Source organism: Trachemys scripta, chromosome 10 (genome assembly GCF_013100865.1).
Source record: "Trachemys scripta elegans isolate TJP31775 chromosome 10, CAS_Tse_1.0, whole genome shotgun sequence".
In the NCBI taxonomy this organism is placed as follows: domain Eukaryota; kingdom Metazoa; phylum Chordata; order Testudines; family Emydidae; genus Trachemys; species Trachemys scripta.
Window position 1 is genome coordinate 57,673,832 of NC_048307.1, and position 21,102 is coordinate 57,694,933.

At 38.4% G+C, this 21,102-nt stretch overlaps 1 protein-coding gene across 3 annotated transcripts in view; it reads left to right on the plus strand.

The window, feature by feature from the left end:
• Positions 1 to 21,102, plus strand: part of THSD4 (thrombospondin type 1 domain containing 4) — a 727,210-nt gene that overhangs the window by 627,633 nt on the left and 78,475 nt on the right. For all 3 annotated transcript variants that reach the window (XM_034783208.1, XM_034783207.1, XM_034783209.1), the window contains 3 exons: positions 13,390 to 13,565; positions 18,138 to 18,234; positions 19,177 to 19,419. In XM_034783208.1, the coding sequence (XP_034639099.1) occupies positions 13,390 to 13,565; positions 18,138 to 18,234; positions 19,177 to 19,419 (516 nt within the window). The remainder of the gene's footprint in view (positions 1 to 13,389; positions 13,566 to 18,137; positions 18,235 to 19,176; positions 19,420 to 21,102) is intronic.

The window sequence follows — 21,102 nt, forward strand, 5'->3', positions numbered from 1 at the left end:
TCCTATACTGACCTGGTGCCTGCCTTCCTGCCTTTTTGGTGACAGCTTTATTGATGAACATTTTGAATAAAAACACATACTTCAAAAAGGACTTATGGTGTCCTGTAAAGATAGAGACGAAATGATATGCTGTAGTGGGAAAAGACAGGACTGATGATAACGACAGAAAGAGGGAAACCTGCTTTTATAAACATCTGTCATCATCAGTTAAGAACACAGCAATTTCCATTCACTTTTAACTTTTTGCAGAGTTTAGTAGATTCACTGCACCAGAAAATGCAAAATTATTGCTCTTGATCGTCTAATTAGAAAACATTCCTGCTTGAAGAAGTGTCCAATAAATTGCTCATGTATTGCATTTTAATTCTTTATCTAATAAAAAGCTTAATTTAAATGAATTCAGAAGTGATTAGTACCCTGTAAGTTGAGGCATGCTATTTAAAAATGTACCAAATGTTTTATTTAGCTCTTATTAATGCTTAAATAACTTTGTATACAGCATAACGAGCGACTATTTTTAGGATAATTTTTTCTATTTGCCTGCACCATTACTCATTGGCAAAAGAAGACAAAGCAATATCCTTTATGAGAAAATGATTTCATCAAAACATAGCTTCTTTCATTTAAGAGGGTGTCTAGCTTAGGAGTTCCATAGTGTCATCCTGGAATGTAGTGGCTTTCAATTCTAATATCCACCTCAAATTGGTATCAAGTATCAGAGGGGTAGCCGTGTTAGTCTGGATCTGTAAAAAGCAACAGAGAGGACTGTGGCACCTTTAAGACTAACAGATGTATTGGAGCATAAGCTTTTGTGGGTGGATACCCACTTCATCAGATGCATGTCAATTTGGTAGTAACCCAAAATCAGTAGTAGAATCTGCTGCCATAAAATTGCATAAGTGAAATGAGGTGGTGGTGCCAGTCCAGTTCTTAGTGGATTGCTGTCCATATATTATAAAGAGCATTTGAAGTGACATTAATTGGCTTCTTAGTTATCAGTCTCAGTGAAAAGGCCAAGGAATAAACAAACATAGGGATCAAATTATCCTCCCACCTTGAGCGGTAGTCCCTCCGCATCAGGGGTGACGCGTGTTGTTGGAGTAGTGTATGAAATGCTGCCTTCTGCTTTTGCTGCATTTGTTCTCTCGGGGAACAGAGGAATCCAGTTTCCAGGGAAGGTCACCCTGGGCTTTACCATTCTCTGTTCAAAGTAAGAATGATGGGGCACCATCCAGCTCCCCTGGACTGCTTTGTCTGACCAGCATTCCTATTAGTTATACAGTAGTTGGTGGTGAGATGATTGTGTCTTAGTAACCCCATGCACCACACAGATCATGTATGTTTTGCAGCTACTATCTCAACAACTGTTAATCCAGCATCTTTCATCAACACTAAATTCACTTACCAACAAAAGATGTATTCATTTTATTACATGCTAACAAAGAGATAGCAGAACCATCAAGAGCTGACATTCGGATAATGAAGGGAGCCTGATTTAGCAATACATTCATTTTATGTCCACGTTTTGTTGTTTCACATCTCCTACTTCATTTTTCACAAAATGAAAGAACCTGCTGAATACTTGTCATGGTAGTTTTCTTATGGTACATGTTGATATCTTTCTTTTTTCTTTAATTTGTGTAAGAGATAAAGAAAAACTTTCAAAACATTAATCTGGTGTATACAATTAACTGAAGTACCTCACTGGTAAAAGTGAAATAAGGAACATTTGAAACTCATTTTAATTAGATAACATAAGCCAGAGACAGGTGTTTGCAGGGCACCGCTAGCGGGAAAATGCAGTTCTCCTGCGAGTCAGGAACACACACAAATGTATTCTTTCTACTTAGGAAACCCCAAAACCCCCACCCAACATACAGTGTTGATTAACTCGTTTCTTGAAATAGCAACATTTGAAAACAAACAAACATAAGGCCTGATCCAAAGCCCATGGAAGATAATGAAAAGACTCCCTTGACTTCAACATTTTTTGGATAATTCCTTCATTGCAATTTTTATTGTTATCATTCAAGTTTCATAGTTCACTTTCCATCGTAGAATCACCAGTATACAGAATAATAAACTAGAAATAATGTATTTTTCTGAAACTTAATTATTTTGTTGTTTACAAAATTATTCCCAATCTGCACATACCTGTGGTACTATGCTTCACTATGTAATATTTTAATTAAAAAAGAAAAACAAATAAATGATTAATCTTTTCATGAAAAGAAATAGTCCCACTGATATTCATATGATTGTTGTTTTATAAACCATAATTTTGTATTTCTATTTGTGCTATGTTTATAGAACCTTTATTGCTTACTGCGTATTTCAAAAATATTAATTTATGATCACCAGCATTAATAATGAAACTATAGACCTAGAAATGGAATTTACAAGTTAATGTCATGATTGTTATAAAGAATCAATTCCTGGAGAACAAGAAGCAATGTGGCTGGGAAACATTGTGGCAGGAGGGCAAGTCATGGGAGAATCTTGATGTCTAGGAGAGAGATTCTTTATAAATTCTTAAAAGGCATATTGTTAAGTTCTCAATAGACAGGAAGATCTCTCAGGAGGTGAACTATAGGATGTGTTTGGGGAAATATGTGGGAGGACAGAGCTGAAATTTCAGAAGGTTCAGTGATTCAAGTTTGAAAAGGTTCTGAAGTTTTGGATCCATATATGAGGGACCTGGTCTCTAGGCTTTGGAACATCAGCTGGAACTCTCACAAGATCAGGTTCACTCTCTGTTTTAGCCTAGCTGTAAACACCGCATTAAAAGGTGTCTGGGGTTTGTTTGGTGTGTCTGCTTCTGGTCCTGGCTGAAACCAGGAAGTGCAGAAGTGTACATGTGTTTTGTTTTGTTTTGTTTTTTAAAGTTTATTCATATATTAGAGTGCAAGTTCTTTCGGGCAGGGGCTGTGTAGTACCTAGCAAAACAGAGCTCTGATCCCAATCTGAGTGCTTTGGACCCTACTTTAATATAAATAATAATAGCTTTGAAAATGCTAAAAAGTTTTGAAAATTCGGCAACAGGTTGTCTCAGGCTAGGATTTTCAAAGAAGCCTAATAGTTGGGGACCTAACTCCCATTTTTGCTTTTGAAAATCTCCCCCCCTTTTTTTGATCTTTATTATTATTATTATTATTTCTATTACCCTACGGTCTTCGTCTTTGGAAAATTGTGTTAAGGAGTCTCCGCCATCAAAGCCTGCAGACTAGGAGCCCTAGTCATGGACCGGGACCTCATAGTGCTAATGCACAGGTGGAGATGAAGCAAAGGACCTGAAGGGATGTTGTGTTATGTAGCAGAATCCTGATTTAGGGCCCAATCCTGTGGGCTGTTGAACATCTCATGAGAGTTGCTAGCAACCCTCCACTACCATTGGAACCAGTGCTTTATAGGATCAGGTTCTTAAGGATAGGTTGATCCTTACTGATTAGAATACTCCCCATTTTGTGAATAGCTCTTGAGCTAGGGTAGGAAGCTATTCACATCTAATTCAGTGGGAGGTTTGCCATTGACCTCAATAGGAGCAGGTTTGATCCCTGAATATTTTATTTTTAAGGGCTAATAATAATGAATTCAATTTATAGGAGGAATTGTATATTAAATTTTTCCCACCAAATTTTAGCAAGTGATATTTCACCCATTTCTCTAACTATAACATTGAACTAGTTCTAGTTCTAGTAACAACTGCATTTCTAACACTGAAAAGAGTTATTTCATGACAATCCATGTGTGATACCTCCACTTATACTCTCATTTTATTAAATTGAAAAGGCTTTTTAGATACTTGAGGCACTTGGCATTTGGCTGCTTGCCACTTTATCCACCTGAAATGTTGTTTTTTTCCCTTTCTTAGCTACCAAGTACTATGTTACACGTTGTTTTTAGACGGTACCCACCTTGCCATGTTATTTAATGATATGTAACAGATTATTCATCCCACACTGTTAATGTGTGTTTAGCCCAGCAGACTGGAAGGCATGCTACATTTTGTAACATTTGAATACTAAAAAGTTTGTTGTCCTAAAAGGTTTTAATGGGGAGAGTAATAGGGAGAGTTTCTACAGTCCACAGACATTAAGAAGTTACCACTGGCTTAAAAAGTTATACTGCATAACTATGGTCAACGTGTGAGCTATTAACCTTCACTATTCAAATTAGCAGATGGTCTGATACACACTAAACTGCACTGTTAGAACTTCCCTAATACAAGTCAAATATGTTTCATTTAATTTTTCCAATACCAAATTATGCATGGCATTTATCATCTGACTAGTTTTGTTCTCTTACATGGGATGCCATCATATCAGATCCTTATTTCTCAGTTATACCATTATAAGATATTTAATCATCATCAAATTTATAAATCTTAGTAGATTTACTTCTAACAATCCTACTACAAACTGGTTTTCCTATATGAAAATGACTGGTAAAGAGGAAACTGTGTGTCTTTCTCCCCTCTTTCATCACAGAGCCTAATCAACAGTAGTCGCATTATCTGCTGCAACTATTCTCTGGACAGCTGTCTCTGAAGAAGTGCTTTGTGATATCAAACAAAACAGTTTTTGCCAAAATGATACTTTAAATGGCAGAAGAAAATGCATTTTAAACTTTACTTTTATTTAATATAAATACCAAAAATATATTAAAAATCTGATATCATAGTGCAAAATTGTTTCAATTATGATATGAATGTGAGTAGTTAACAAATTATGCCACTTAAGCGGTGCAAGTAACCAACAGAAGTCAGGAGAAATCTAAATTTACACCAGAGGTGCTATACTGTTGGGCTTCACTGTGTAAACTGGAGCTTAAACTGCAATTTCCTGCCTAATGATATACTGATTGTGTGTGTATCAGCTTAGTACAGTGTAGTGAGTTTGTGTGCCAATGGCAGAGCTAATGTGATCAGTGTGTGATTAATGGTAAATATTCTGAAAATGTGCTATGTGCTTATTTAATACTATCACAAAAATTCATCACTGCTATGTTCTATATTGATAACACATTTTTTAATTTAATACATAGTGCTGTATCAATCAGCAGCACTTGTTCATTTGCCCATTAAAAATACCTTCTCTCTTTTTTTTAATGATGTGGTAACTGACTGGGTCATGCCAAGTATGCTTGCTGTCTGCCACCACGAAAGCGTGCTGTGCAGCTCTTGGCTCTCCCTTGCAGACTTGACTTTAAATTTGCTTCCCTTTCTCTTAATAAGCTCTGACACCAGCTCTAACTGTGCCCCAGATGGTCTTGCTCTAATTAGGTTCTCTTTTCTTGAAAACTTGCTCTTTTCAGTCTAACAAGTCCCTTATGTATGCATACATGCTCTTCCTTTTGCTGTTGCACCTTGTACTATCCACCCATGAATTTAGCCTATGGTGCATCTTTCTTGTGATAAATATTGGATTTCTTGAGTGAAATCATGACCACATTGAAGTCAGTGGGATGTTTGCCATTCACTTCAATGGGGCTGGGGTTTCACCCTGTATTTCCCACTCCTGTCAAATATAAGTCTCCCAGTCTTCTCCCCAAAGAAAGGAAGTATTCCTTCATTTTATGATTGTATATGGTTATTCAGCAAGCAACAGGGTGTCAGTGAAGGTCCTAGTCAAGCCGGAGTATCCCTCTTAAGAAATCACATTGAAGATTGCACCGTTATTTGTTTGTTTTCCTGTATCTTCCTGTGTTCTTTCCCTACAGCTCTCTCTCTGGGGCAGGACCAAACAAAATGTTTGAGTGATTCTCATACTTTATATCCATTTTAATATAAGGGTAATCAAATTGTGTCCATCTGGTGAAGATTTTATGTGGTTTTGAAGCAATTAAGTAGGACTTAGGACATTGTTCCCTCAGTCCATAAGGGCCTTAGAATATGAAATAGATAAGCTACATTACTCTATCCATGTTACTGCCAGATTTTGAGAGGTTTATGGGAAAAATATTTTTGTATGAATCTTTTTATTAGTACAAAGCCTACATACTATAGTGATGGATGAATGGATTAAGGTAGATAACCAGCCAGTGTACAGTTTTTTTCACCTGTCCCAAGTTTTCGAATGTAAACTAGTTGGCAAAAAAAAGTTTTTATAAGGTAGTATTGGAAAAGAATCCCAAATCACTCTATGGATCTGTAAATTATCAGTGTTCTCTGAACTCCAAAGGGCACTCTGGTTATGCTGTTCCATTTTTCATAAGGTCAGAAGGGACCATCGTGATCTTCTAGGCTGACCTCCTGCACATTGCAAGCCACAGAAACTCACCCAGTCCTCAAATAGACGACTGACCTCTGGCTGAGTTACTGAAGTCCTCAATTCAGGGTCTAAAGACTTCAAGATACAGAGAATTCACCATTTACACTAGTTTAAACCTACAAATGACCCATACCCCATGCTGAAGAGGAAGGCAAAAAAACCCACGCAGGCTCTCAGCCTGGGGGAGAAATTCCTTCCCCACCTCAAGTATCGCAATCAGTTAGACTCCAAGCATGTGGACAAGACCCACCAGGCAGATACCTATGGGATTAGAATATTGATATTCTTTCTGGAGCTTTCAGAAGCTCTCTTGTGCATTTGCATTACTGAACTAGGTACAACTTCCATATTATAGTTTGTGCTTGACTTTATATAGGCTACTTCTGGTAATGTACATAAATGCCATACCAAAATCTTTTATTAGAATGAATAAAATGGAAACTCTATTTTTTCCTATATGTGTGTACTAATGGGCCAGATTTTCACAAGCGCTCCTCACCTGCAGATCCAGTTGTCCACAATTAGAGCTGTAGCTGCTCAGCACTCTTGCAACTCAAACCCTATAGGTCAGTGGTTCTCAACCTATTTACCATTGTGGGCCGCATATGTGGGCCGCATCCCATACTACCTGTATGGCCCCGAGGATGTGACATGGGCCGCAGCTGTATGCTGATTGGGCTGTGGGTTGAGAACCATTGCTATAGATGTATTACATTTGTGCAACTGTACAGGGATGCCCAGATGCCATAGCTGCATTTTGAAGCCAAGAAGCGCAGGGTTATACCTGCATTTTTAAATTGCTTTTATTGTTTTGATTATAGTAAATTTTTTGTAAGAGTTGGCAAACGAGTCCTACCTCCATGCTTACCCTGAGCACCTGCACAATCAAAACCTTTGCCATGCCAATCAGATACTGTTCCTCTTTACATGCATGTATGTGTATAGAGAGAGAGAGAGAGAGAGAGGTCTATATCCTCAGTCAAAACTCCCAGTGATTTCAGTGGGAGTTAGAATTACATGAAGACTGCTGGAGCTAATGTGTCGGTAGATAATTCATAGGTATGAATTTTAGAGTCCTTTCTGTCCTTAGATATGGCAAACTGCCTGGAACATCTGCCAGGTCTTGCAGCACATGGATTTTTTCAATGTAATAAATTAACAAGTAATTAACCTTACCTCTTTTTTCCTACAGAATAAAACCTATCAAGAATTTTAATTAAAAAAAAAAATTATCCAGTTACATTACCAGGTAGGATTTATGAGACTCACCATTAAATGTTACACAAATTTAATTGGTTACAATTGGCAGCTAAACTGGAAAAGAACCTGGCATTGCTATATTCTTAGGCTTAGCTGAATTTGATTTTTAATTCTTTATAATTTTGACGGATGTTGGTTTATTTTTAAGCACCTTTTCAATTTTAATTGATTTAAATTTTCACAGTTGTATGGAATTATGGGGAGGGTCAGACAATAATTATTTAATGACTGTAGGTGGTGAGATTCAAAAAGTTAAAGCTTTATAACTGTTAAAAAATAAACTGTCAACATCATATATCAAAATCAAGTTCTTAAGCAACATTTTTCTTACTTTGCCTATCTGTATGTTTTGATTACTATCAATGGAAATATTTTTCATCAGGCTGTGTGTGTACAGTGAAATAAATGTTTATTGACATTTACCAGTAAAAATCTAATCTTTCCAAGCCTACACATGCTATACGAGTCCTCTGCTATCCACCCAGTCCATCTCCAAACTAACAAGTATGTTATGTTCCTAAACTTCACAATAAGTGTCCCACTGTGGATAATCCAATGCATGGAATTATGTCTCCCTTGAAAACCATTTGGCATCTTTACTATTGACATTTCAATAGGATTTACAAGATTTCATATGCTTATTCTAAAGACTTATTCCTCTTCAAAATGCACAGCAAAGCATTTTTTCTCTTCTGATTTGATGTGTGTCCGTATGATAGCATGTGATGCTATCCCACGATATTGTTCTTGTGATCCATTGTTTAATATATTCCCTCTATACTGGCAAGTACATTAATACCTTCTGTTTCAATGTGCTTTTCCTATTCTATGATTGTTACACCATAATGTTTTGTATCATCTATGTGCTATGCTGTTTGCTGATATTATGTAATAACTCGGCATGTGTATTCTTCATGATACCCTAGACATAGACAACATGATGTTAGGGTTTGGTTTTGATTATTGATTAACATTAGATTACTCAGCTCAATCAATTAATTAAACATAGTTAAACCAGCACAGAGAAATTAATACTTCACCAGTTCTGGGGAACAGGCTTGCAGCAATCACAGTTTATATCTTTTGTCTGTGTCTGTTTCAAAGTATGTCATGTGACTGGGACCAGGGAAATAAAAGGGCATTCTCTTGCCAATACTCTTTTTATAGTTGTATTTTACTGTATTTTCAATCTTGTCAACTCTTGCAATTTTTAGTTTGTGATAGTTGATGGTTTAAAGCACCAGTTCCTGGAGGCCACTGGCTATTTGGGATTCACAGGTGTGATTTTTTTTAAGTAAGTTTCTACCCCTTATGATTGTGGAGAAAAGCCTGAAAATGTGAACTGAGTAAGCTTTAAAGGCACAGAAGCCAGAAGACAACCCATGTATTTAAAAGAACCCAACCCATGTATTTTAAAAAAATAAAATAAATAAAAATCAATGGGCAGGAACCCGTTGTTTACAGAACTTCACTCTTTAGTGCTACATTATTTGTTTTAAATTGTTCCCTATTCTTCTCAGCATCAGATGCAGGAGAAGCAGAATAGAATCTGCAAGCATCAGGACAAGCGCTATGAAACATTATAATTAAAAGAAGTGTTCAAAGCTGAACTTGGAAAAATGAATGTTTTTTAAGGCACCCGAAGTTCAGATTCTATTTTATATCACATTGAGCTTTCCGCCATTAATTCCTAGCCCAAACAAAAGTGCGATGAGAATTTGAAGTCTGAGACGTATGGTACAATCGACGCAAAGTGTTATTGAAGGGTATTATAAACTATGCAGTTTTATTTAAGAAGCTGACAAATAAGGTAGATGAAATCATCAGTAGACTGTGCCTTAATGAGGAATCTGGTAATGCTTTTTATACTCTTTCATACTTTGGTTAAAAATATTAGCACCATAAAATTTCTAGATGGAGGGCAGTAGAGGTGATAAATGCAAGGTGATCAAAACACAGTAAGAGGCACATTTTCCTTTTTTATGTGGAGGCCTCTTTCAAACCTGTCATCTGATGAATGTCAAATTAAAATTTAATGGACTTGTTGGTTTCCAGACAGCCATCTTTCTACAGCTTTATTATTAACAATAATTTAATCTTTGCCAGCGCTTTTTTCATTTCCGAGCTCTTGATGTGCGGATTATTTTTTTAAAAGTAACTGTATAAGAAAAATATTCAGATCATAAAGTTAAACCTTTATTAGAAGTGTTCCATATTAAAAATGATGCAACCCCAGGATCAATATAGTTTGCAAAGCAGCCCTGTACTTCAGGTGTTTGAATTAAAGTTTAACAGTTGTAAATAGCATGTTGCTTATAGTCATTTCTTTCTGTCGGTATTGTATAATAATCTATATTTAATAGTGTGTGAACCTGAACTTTGCCTCCCAGAAATATGTGAGGAAAGAGAATATACTTGTATGGCTAAGCTAAAAAAAAAAGTTATGTGAAATATATTATTTGTGTCAGCCAACATCCGTAGGTAGAGAAATTCTTTATTTAGTAACAGGTGTGTCAGAAAATAAGAGATCCAGGAAACAAATGGACTTAAAATACTTCTCAAGAGAAAATATGTAGCATACATTACAATAAAATGATACAATTACAATAAAAATTAATATACTATTGTGGGGCCTGATGCTGCACCATCATAGTCACTAGTTGGGCCAATTACCTCAATGTGAGTGGGATCTGGGCCATAAGCAGTGAAGGATGTTTTTGCTGGATACCAAGTGTTCTAAGTTCTTGCTTGTGCCCTTGAGCATAGTGCTGTGCTGGGAGCAGTAAAGAGCCACCCCACCCCAGGGGGAGAACCAGGAGGCAGAATGCTTCCAGGAGTGCTCAGATGCAAGGTGGGTGCATGCCTACTACCACATCCTTTTCTGGGGTGCAGCTTATTAGTCTTTGTAAACTTAGTAAACTTAGTAAACTTCATTGGGTTCTGTGCATAAGAGCGGAGTACTTGCCAATCCCAGCCCCTTTTGGAGGATTAGTTGCCTAGAAGAATAGTAACAGAGCGGTCTTTATCTTCCCTTGAGAACAGGGATTACAATGATGGTTGACCTCTACACGGCCTGCACAAAGTGGAGGTTCCTTTACGCCTTCTCTCGTGTGTAGGTATAATCTGGCTTTAGCTAGACACTTCTATCACTGTTTTTATATTTGCTATCTCACATTGTTATAAAGTTATATTTTGTTAAACAAATATATCAAATTCACTGCTTACAGTGAAGGGCACCCAGTAGGCTGAAATCTAATACCCTCATTGCAATTTATGTAGTTTGAAACCTGTATTGTGTCACTACTAATTTCTTTTTAAAGGTAAACAGATTTGTTTCCATTAATTTTTTTTTTCACATAAGCTAAGTGAATAAAGTACAATGGTGTGTACTCTGCTCGCAGAGTATCCTTGTGCCGCTCGGTCATGAATTCCTCACATATCACTTGTTTAAATGTATTTGGTGAATGTGTTTGCCAATTTCCTGAGCCAATAGCATCTCTGGCACTGTCTCTATTTGTTACGGAAAGGGTTCCTAAGTCCTGTCCAACTGGAATACCCACTTGTTTGTGGTGTTTAGAATACTTATACTCTCCCATTTGAAAATACTGAATACTGAGAACCAACAATATGCACTTATTCATTTTATTCTGCCCATAATTCCATCCCCAGTTAGGAAGGAGACCTCTTTTTGATATGAGAGGCAATAAAGATAAAAGTTAGTTTTGTCTCTCATCTTCTATATGTGTCAACGTATGATGCAGACCATTGCAAACTGACCTGATGTCACTAACATACCGCAATTTCCGTTTGATTTAGATTTGAAAACTGGTAGTTCAAGGTTACCATTGTTTCTTAATAATAAATAAGTGACTATTATTATTAATTCACTATATATAACCGTAGTATATGAGTACTGTTTACATAATTCAGTTAAACAATATTTTCTTATACGTTCCCAGCATGGAGACTTCTGCTAGAAGTAGGTTTCACCAACAAGTTTATACTTGTTCTACTTCCCCAAAGGTAAACTAGTCAGCAGCAATCACTGTCATGGGAAAAGAGAGAGGTCCAAAATTTGGGCCTTGCTGTTTAATCTTGTGAGAACCAGTCATAGAAAGAGCCCTACCCCATTTGGCTCCTTGGTGTTCTGCTCAGGGCTCCCCGAATCTGGAGTAAATGTGTGGCTCCAGTGTGGCCATTGATCTAATGCTATACTAGATCAGACCAGAGTCCATCACATCCAGTACCCTGTCTGCAACAGTGACCAAAACCAAATGCTATGAACTCTTGCAGCGGTGCACTGAGCAGAGGTTGTCATTGAGCTGTGTAGAGTGGTGCCCAGGTCCCTGTCTTGGGTTTATACAGTTACTTTAGAACCTTGTAAGGTATAAAGATAGTTCAATTTTTTCACTCAAGGATGCAATAGGATCCTATTGTTCTATTTTATATATCTCCCTAAATGGTAGATAACCTCATTCTACACTTAAACTATAGTAGACTCAGGGTGGTCTCTTTGGGGTAGGGATTTTCTCTTTTCTATGTATATGTACCCATAGGCGCCAACTCCGCAGGTGCTTTGGGCTGGAGCACTCACAGGGAAAAATTGGTGGGTGCTTAGCACCCACCGGCAGCTCCCCACCCTACCCTACCCCGCACCAGCTCACCTCCACCTCCGCTCTGCCTCCACCTCCTCCCCTGGGCACACCATGTGCCTGCTTTTTCCCCCTAGCTCCCAGCACTTGTGCGGCGAAACAGCTGATTCGCGCAGCGAGCGCTGGGAGGGAGGGGGGAGGAGGGAGAACGCAGCGCGCTCGGGGAAGGGGCAGAGATTTGGGGAAGGGGTCCAATAGGGGCAGGGAGGGGGCGGAGTTGGGGCTGGGATTTGGGGGAAGGGGTTGGAATGGGGGTTGGGCAGGGGTGAGGAAAGGATGGGGCGGGGCCAGGAGCGGGGGGGCCTGAGCACCCACCGGCGCCGGGGAAAGTTGGCGCCTATGTATGTACCGTGCCTAGCACAGTGAAGCTTCAGTTTTGTTTGGGCCTTTAGGCACAAGTCATAGTAATACAATGATTGTACTAGGTGTTGGGCAAACATAAGAGGTAGTTTCTGCCCCAAAGAGCTTACAATCTAAATAGACTAGGCAGAAAAAGGAATTAGTAGAATTAGTCTCCCTTACGGATAGGGAACAATGGTGTTTGCAGATACCCGTCACCCCAAGCAGTTTTACAGAACAGAATTTTGCAGATGTTTGGCAAAATGTGTATTCTGTAAAGGAAAATTAAAGATTTGCCAAAGGCTGCATTAAGAATAATTGGAATATTTGGCAAACCAAAGTATTTTCTGGTTCATAAATTGTAGGGGTAGTAGTGGTTCTACATAGTGTAGATGTTGTGATAATCTGTATCCACTTCAGTGCTTTACTGTGTCCAAACCACTAAATAAAGATTCACGTGGATGTGGAGGAAGTTCAGGAAACCACTTCCCCGTTATCCATGTGTATTCAATGTACCCGTCTGGCTGGCTGAGACAAAATCACAACATGATATTCCATGAAAAATTAGTTTTCTATTGTAGCTTTGTATTTTTCTCTTCCTGCGGAATAAAATTCACATATTCAAATAAGAGTCAGGTTTTTGAGACTGGGTTTCTTTGCACAAGTATTGATATTATCTGCAATATTTTTTGTTCCAGCAATACTGCCTGATTCCATGAAGTCAGAGAATATACAGCAGCATAATCCAGTTACGTGAATTTGTTTGTGTTTGCCTCAAAAACCCTTTAACAGTCTGAGAACTAGTATATAAAAGTGATACCTTGTGATCAGCATTTGTGTGTGTGTGTGTTTTTTTCTCTCCCTGACAGCACTGCGGAGTCGATCAGGACGGTCCATCATCAATGGAAACTGGGCAATTGATCGACCCGGGAGATATGAAGGAGGAGGGACTACATTCACATATAAACGTCCAAATGAAATCTCAAGCACTGCAGGGGAGTCCTTTTTAGCAGACGGTCCGACAGACGAGATCCTGGATGTTTATGTAAGTTTGTCAAATTCAGATTAACCTTCCTAGTGGAAAACAAGAGTTCTGGTCTTTGTTCACACATGACACTAAAAACACAAGCAATAGCAATAGATAAATGCCAGCATTCCATTTAATCCTTAGAGGTAACAGTGTTTTAGATATGACAATATCTTTGCTGTTACCTCTGTATTGCCCCAGATCATAGGAAATCTAAACAGTAACAGATATCTCTTACCACCTGGGTTTACTGAGCTGGAATTGATATGCAAACTAGACACAATCAACTCCGGTTTGAATAAGGACTGGGAATGGCTGAGCCATTACAAACATTGAATCTATCTCCCCTTGTAAGTATGCTCACACTTCTTATCAAACTGTCTGTACTGGGCTATCTTGATTATCACTTCAGAAGTTTTTTTTCTCTTAATTAATTGGCCTCTCAGAGTTGGTAAGACAACTCCCACCTGTTTATGCTCTCTGTATGTGTGTATATATATCTCCTCAATATATGTTCCATTCTATATGCATCTGAAGAAGTGGGCTGTAGTCCACGAAAGCTTATGCTCTAATAAATTTGTTAGTCTCTAAGGTGCCACAAGTACTCCTGTTCTTCTTTTTCCAGTAAAACCAATTTTACTTGTTGAGTAAAATCAGAGGCAAAGCATATAGTATTCTTTATTTCATGAGAGCTGTATTTCCTCCAGACACTTTTCTGCTGAAGATAATTTGGCTTGGTTAGTTTTATAGTTACCCGAATCAAACGTCTGAAGCCTGTCAAGACTTCTGATGGATTCAAGCCTTCTTGATTCTGTATATTTTTAAATAAATATAAGTAAAAGCTACAAAATGAAGCATTCCTGGGCAGAGTTTTAATGGCAAACTTCATTAGGAAATCCTAAACAGAAGACACTCCGCAAAGCAATTGCAGAACCAAATTGCAGTGAAATCCTGGCTCCATTGAAGTCAATGGCAAAAGCATTGATTTCAATGGAGTCAGGATTCAACTCAGTGTATTTCTGGTATTGTTCAACACTGAAATAAAAATGCTGTTGTGGATTATTATAGCATACTATGAAATTAATTGTGCATATAGGCATGCTCATACACAAATATAAAATAAAATATATTGGCTGAAAGACCACATGTAGTATAGATACACAGTCTGAATTGAGATATTGGTTGTTTTAATTGGCCAGGGTTTGGTTGTCATTAAACTCAACAAGTGAAATGACACATGATAGAAAAATTAGTGCCCTATATTTTTATAGAAAGTGCACCGGCTCCTACAACTGGAAGAGTTACAAATGGCAAAATGATTAAAAAGTAACAATAATTATTTATTGTATTGCTTTAACAGGGCCCAATGTGGGAAATGGGGAATAATTTTTCATTTGTTGTGATGTAAAATGTTGATGTAAAGATTAATAGATTCTGATTGCCCAGAATGCATATTACTAAAAAAAAAGGATATAATGAGCACTTACATAAAGAATATTGGCTGGTGTGAGCTGAGATGCTGTGATGTTTTTATTGCCAAGAAATTGATGCCTAATGTACGATGACTGTATTACCCAGAGGGAAGGCAAAGGAGCCATGCATGACTTATTCAGGTGTTCCCAAATAAGTATCATCAAAAACTTTAGAGCACCTTAAATTAATCAGAATAAAATGTATTTTGATTTTTAGAGCTCTTATATCTCATAGTTTGTTTGTGTCACTATTATGTATTGATTTAATCTTTGCCTGTTTATCTCCCTTCATTTTTCCCTTCAAGACATCTTATTTGCCAGTAAGAAAACAGCAAGGTTGCCATGGGTTTGGGCACAGCTTAGTGACTTGAACTGTGGGTTATTGCTGTGGACTGGCCCCCTGGTTTGGCACTCTGTCTCTTTCATCATGCTCTCTGTAGGATGTCAGGACCGCCGGAGGCTTATCTAGGCTGGCTGATAGATCAGCATTCTCCCTTTCACTGCATTGTAGGTTGGTTGAGAAGCCATCTGTGCGGGTTTGTCCTAAAATGGGGATTGGAGGAGTGTTAGATGAAAGAAAATCATAGGAGCTTTGTTAATAGCATAATCACCCTCGCACAGGTCCTCACTTTCTAGTTACAGAGAGATAGCTAATATTAACATAAACCAGTTTCCAGTTCCTCAACTCCCTGAACCATACAGTCCTTGTCTTACCATTTCTGAATCCTTTCCCTTAGCTCCGAACCTTGAAGGGATATGAAAATGTTAATTCCAGCTGGCTATCAGTCTTTTCTCTCACTTCCTGCTGTCTTTCTTCCATTCTCCAGTTGCACAGGAAAAGGCTCCCAAGTTATGTTATAGCAAAGTTTAAACAGATAGATAAAGAACAGAAATTCAGATCAGTTTGGTTATGCACATAAAGCAGCTATGACATGAATACAATAAAGCTAATTGTTACAAAAGCTTACATTGCCACTAACTCAAAGCAGAACTGTTATAACAGGTCCTTGTGAGTAGTTTTGGGAAACACTATGGAAGAATCAGGGGAACCATAGGAGAGCTTTCCTTGGAACTACCCAAACTGTAGGGTCCTGATCTGAAGAGATGTGGAGCACTCTCCGCTCCCACTGAAGTCAATAGGACTTGAGAGTGCTCAGCACCTCGCAGGACTGGGCACCAAGAGAGTGCATTTTAAAATTGTAGAGAGAGGTCAGAAGGTCAGCTCTTATAGAAATCATTACAGGTAGTGCATTCTCATATGATTCCCGAAAGTGGGTGCTCTCATTGGGGCAGAGCTTAGAGAAAAAGCTGTTGAGTTTGCCAGAGGAAGCACTTTTCAAAGACAAAGAGATGAATTCTAACTCGGAATAACTCTGTAGACTTCAGTGGATTCCAGAATGGCTTTCTGACTGCAAAACAAACCTAGTGCCACAAGTTTGTTGCTGGTGGGTCACAGGGGTGTTGAAGGGATTTTCTCTTGGTTGTAGCCCTTGCTTTGGCAGAACCAAGACACTTTTCATGTTCAAGAGGAAGTGTCTGGCTGATAAGGAAACTCAGGTATAAGGCACTAACAGCAATCTGTAGTGATGATTTTTTTTTTTAAGACAGACTTTTTAAAATTAAACTGGCTGAAGCTTCTACCAGAGCAATCCAACACCCCTGCAGAGGACCAAGTTCTTTTAAGGCAGCAGTGTGATCAGCCGCATTATTAAAATAACCAAGGCCAGGCTAATAGAATCAACAGTACATAGTGTCTATAACTGATAATGCAAGCATCCCTATTCCCACTCCACCAGCATAATGTAGTGCTGCTAAGGGGTTCAAATGGTTTTCCAAGAGGCGCAAGTACCTTGCAAGGGCTTTATTATGCAGCTCCTAGGTTGGTAGGCACTTATTCACACACCCTCCCTTGATTTCAATGGGATACACATGTGAGTGCTTACTAATGTGCATAAGGATTTTACAATTGGGCTCTAAAACCTCTACACTTTGTTGTTGTCTTTCTTAAAGCAGGTACGCTCAAGGTTCCCAGTGCTAGATAAAAATATTAAAACAAACCAAAAAAAAAAACCCAACCAAACCAACCCTTTTGTCCAACAGTAGAAAAAATGAGGGACCTTTTCTGCATGTTTGGCTGTCTGTGGAATGTTCAGTCCAATTGGCTGAAAATGAATTTGGCGGTGGTTGGGAACACAATTCTATATCAGTGATACAGTCACCACAATGTATATGTGGACCTCTGTTATCTATTTACTTGAGCACTGTTAAACGACTGCTATATAAATGGAATAGACATACAATTGTTAGCTAGTTTTGCTTGCTGCTTTATACATACTGTGGTGAGTGATATGTGTTGAGCTGCAAGGCTATAAAAGAGGACAACTTGGTATCTGAGGTAACACAGATGGGTTAATAAGAACACAAGAATGGCCATAATGAGACAGGGCAATGTTCTATCTAGCCCACTGTCCTGTCGTCCAACAGTGCTCAGTGTCAGATGCTCCAGAATGAACAGAACAGGGCGATTATCAAATGATAATACATAAGTGCTGTTTATGCATTCTCAACTCAAGTAGAACTGACAATCATTTGAGAAGAGAGCTAGCCGGGTTTGGAACATTTGGATATGGACCCTTCCCCCTCTTTCTTCTCCTTCTTGTTTATCTTTTCTCAGTTATCTGTCAGGTCAGTTATTTCAGTCCCAACCCATTTGTCGTCTGAACCTCTCTCGCCACCTAGTGTTCAGTGAAAGACTTTTAACAACACTGCTGTATTTTCACATTTTGCACCTGTACCAAGAAGACGCATATGATGTAGTTCTTCACAGTGATGTTTTTGAGTAACAGCTGTTCCTTCCTATTACAATTTAGTGCAATTTGCAAATGTAGAAACTCATATTTTCTTTACTTGTCTTAGCCTCTCAGGAACAAATTGTTTATTTTCATATTTCACTGACGTACCAAACAAACCTTTGTCTTTTCTAATAATAGCAATCATCATGCTGTTGATTGGTTTAAATGCATATTTCTGTTAAGCAGTAGTAAGCTAACAAGTGGTTTAAGTGAAAGGGTGATTATTTTGAATAAGGTAACATTTATTTGACTGTTTTTCCTCTTAGATGATACATCAGCAACCTAACCCAGGTATACATTACGAGTATATCATTCCAGAAGCCAATGTCATTAGCCCTCAGTTGCCTCCTCACAGAAGGCCAGGTAAATCATCATTGCCTTAAGCACATTCTTTAGCATTATGGGCCAGTAGTAATATTCTGGCCTCACTGAAGTCAGTGGAAGTTTTGTCATTGACTTCATGAGGCCAGGATTTCACCCCTGATGTTCAGCTGGTGTAAAGCAGTGTAACTCCATTGACTTCGATGGAGTTACTCTGATTTGCTTCAGCCTAGGATCTGGTTCTTTATTTCTGTTTTGAAGGTAATTTTGTCTTTAATGTGTCACATGGGATAAGAACACACCGTGACTTTTCCTTGATCAGTTACTGTTATGAGCTGAATTGCTCTGCCTGTATTTCAGAAATTAAAATACTTTTTCTTTCTTTTTGGAGTTTGATATTTTGAAACAACCTTTCTCAGCTTCTCTCTCGCAATCCTGTGGAAATTTCTAAGCCCCCAAAGCTAAACTTTCTCTAGACAGAATATATTTAGAATTCTATAGCATGGAGGTGTGTTAAATGTAACAGTAATTCTGAAAAAAAAAAAGAGAAAATTGGCAGGCAAGTTTGGTACTATTTCTCATGTTTTTGATTCTCCTTGTCAGATTTGTATTGGCTCTATAGCCTGTTTCTTAATGAGGAGCAGCTGGAATTTGACATTAAGAGGCACAGAATATGGAGCATGGTGAAAAAACAAATCCTTGGAAAACTTGATTGACATTAGGTGCAATAATTATGCTAGAAAATGCCTGGTGAATTTCCACTTTTGTGTGTGTGTTTGCTTGCTGAGAATTGGGTGCCTCATTGAAAAGCAGCAAAGTCTTTGTCTGCAGAACAACCCAGCAAGTCTGGATATGGAGATAAAAGCTATTTCCAAGCTTGACAACTTTGTAGACCATTGTTGCAACTACTAATTAGTGAATGCATTAGCTAATATTTGAAAGAAATGATCACTCTTTTAATTTGCTATTGTTGCCTGTCCCCAGGGGAGCCATTCAATGGTCAGTTAGAACTGACAGATGGTACAGATCACGAAGATGGGAATTTGCATAGGGAGACAGACACTCACACTGGACAGTCAACAGGGACCTTTCCTGTTATTCAGCCAGGAAGGTTTCCTTCTCATCAGCCAGACAACCAGGTGCCTGCTGTGCAGCCACCACGACGAAACCGAGAACACAACTGGAAACAGGTTGGAACAACTGAGTGCACCACTTCGTGTGGGAAAGGTAAATGCTTTACAGTGTATGCATAGTATTTATATTACACACAGGAGGATTCCAGGCCAGGAGAAGAAAAACATGGGGGAAAGAGCATGTTAGAAAACCCAGCAAATCCCTCTATGCATTAGACATATGTTTGAGCCACTGCTTTCTGTTGTTTCTCACTAAGTGATAGACAGACAAATCTGTAGCACAAAGTGGGTTCCAAATATATGTCAATAAAAATAATTTTAAAAGAAAAGAAACAGAGCATGGTGCACATAATTTACAAACAGGCTTGGAAGATTCCAATTTTTTTTTTATCATTTCAACAGATAATATTGATGTTTATTTTTAAGTATTTTTTATCAATTTAATTTTTCACAGTTGTGCAAAATTATGAGTTTTAAGCATTTTTTTATATTTTTATCCATATACATTTTCACAGCTGTGGGAATTTTTTGAGGGGGTCAGTCCATAGAGGGGCTCAGTCCATAATTATTTAATGACAGCGATATTCAAAAAGGTAACGCTTCATAACCATTAACACACAAACTGTCAACATGCATCAAAATATACAAAGTAAATATCCTTAAATCAAACTCTAATAAGTTCTCAAGCAGCATTTTTCTTACTTTGCCTATCTGTAAATTTTAATTATTATTGATGGAAATATTTTTCATTGGTTTGTGTGTGTATGGTGAAATCGACATTTACTGACAAAAATCTAATTCTTCCAAGCCTAATTATAAAGCAGAACATGGTATCCATTGCTGAAATGAGAAATATTGCAGTCTTTTATGGCTGAGGACAATTGCCTGAAGTTGCTTTTCTCATGTTTCCCTGATACACTACCATTATCCTCAGCATTCTCTGGTTTCCTTTCCCTGTTTGTTTAAATCCTCCATTTTCATTAGTACTTTTAGCACCTCTGTAAATATCTTCCTACTATTTGCCTGGATTGCACCTTTACTGGCAGTGATTCCTCCAGTGATTCCTCCATCTCAGAGCTCCATTTGCTAGTTAGATGCCCTTACAATATATGGTGTGAATTACAAGTTTTTTGAGGGATTCGACCCCTTTAATTAACCTTTTGCATGATGAGGCATAGCTGTTTGGGGCACAAAAGCTGGTTGAACTAGCCAATGGTAGGAACAGAGGTACTGATGCTTTTGACGAACATCAGTGGTATATTCTCCAGAACAGGCATGCAGGAGCTGAATACTTGAGCAGAAGATGATAGTAGAGTGTGTAGTTTCTAGAGATTTGTGATGTCCAAACACAATTTTTGTTAATGTTTATAGCCTCTCTCACTGTAGCAGCTGAGTACCCTTTTCCTATTTGGAAACCAACAAATTGTATTAAAATATAACCTAAATTGAGGTGCTCTAGTAAATACTGTCCTTTTTGTCTGGAATAAAACCCAAGAGTAAATAATAAAAACAATCAAAATAAGATATAATCTAAACCAAGTGAAAGTGCCTTCCTTCATGCTCTGACTCCTGCTCTAGTAGGGTTACCATACGTCCGGATTTTCCCGGACATGTCCGGCTTTTGGGGGCTCAAATCCCCGTCCGGGGGGAAATCCCCAAAAGCCGGGCATGTCCGGGAAAATCGGGAGGTCAGCCGGGCCGGCGGGGAGCCGGGTCAGCCGGGCCGGCGGGGAGCCAGGCCGGCGGGGAGCCGGGTCAGCCGGGCCCGCGGGGAGCC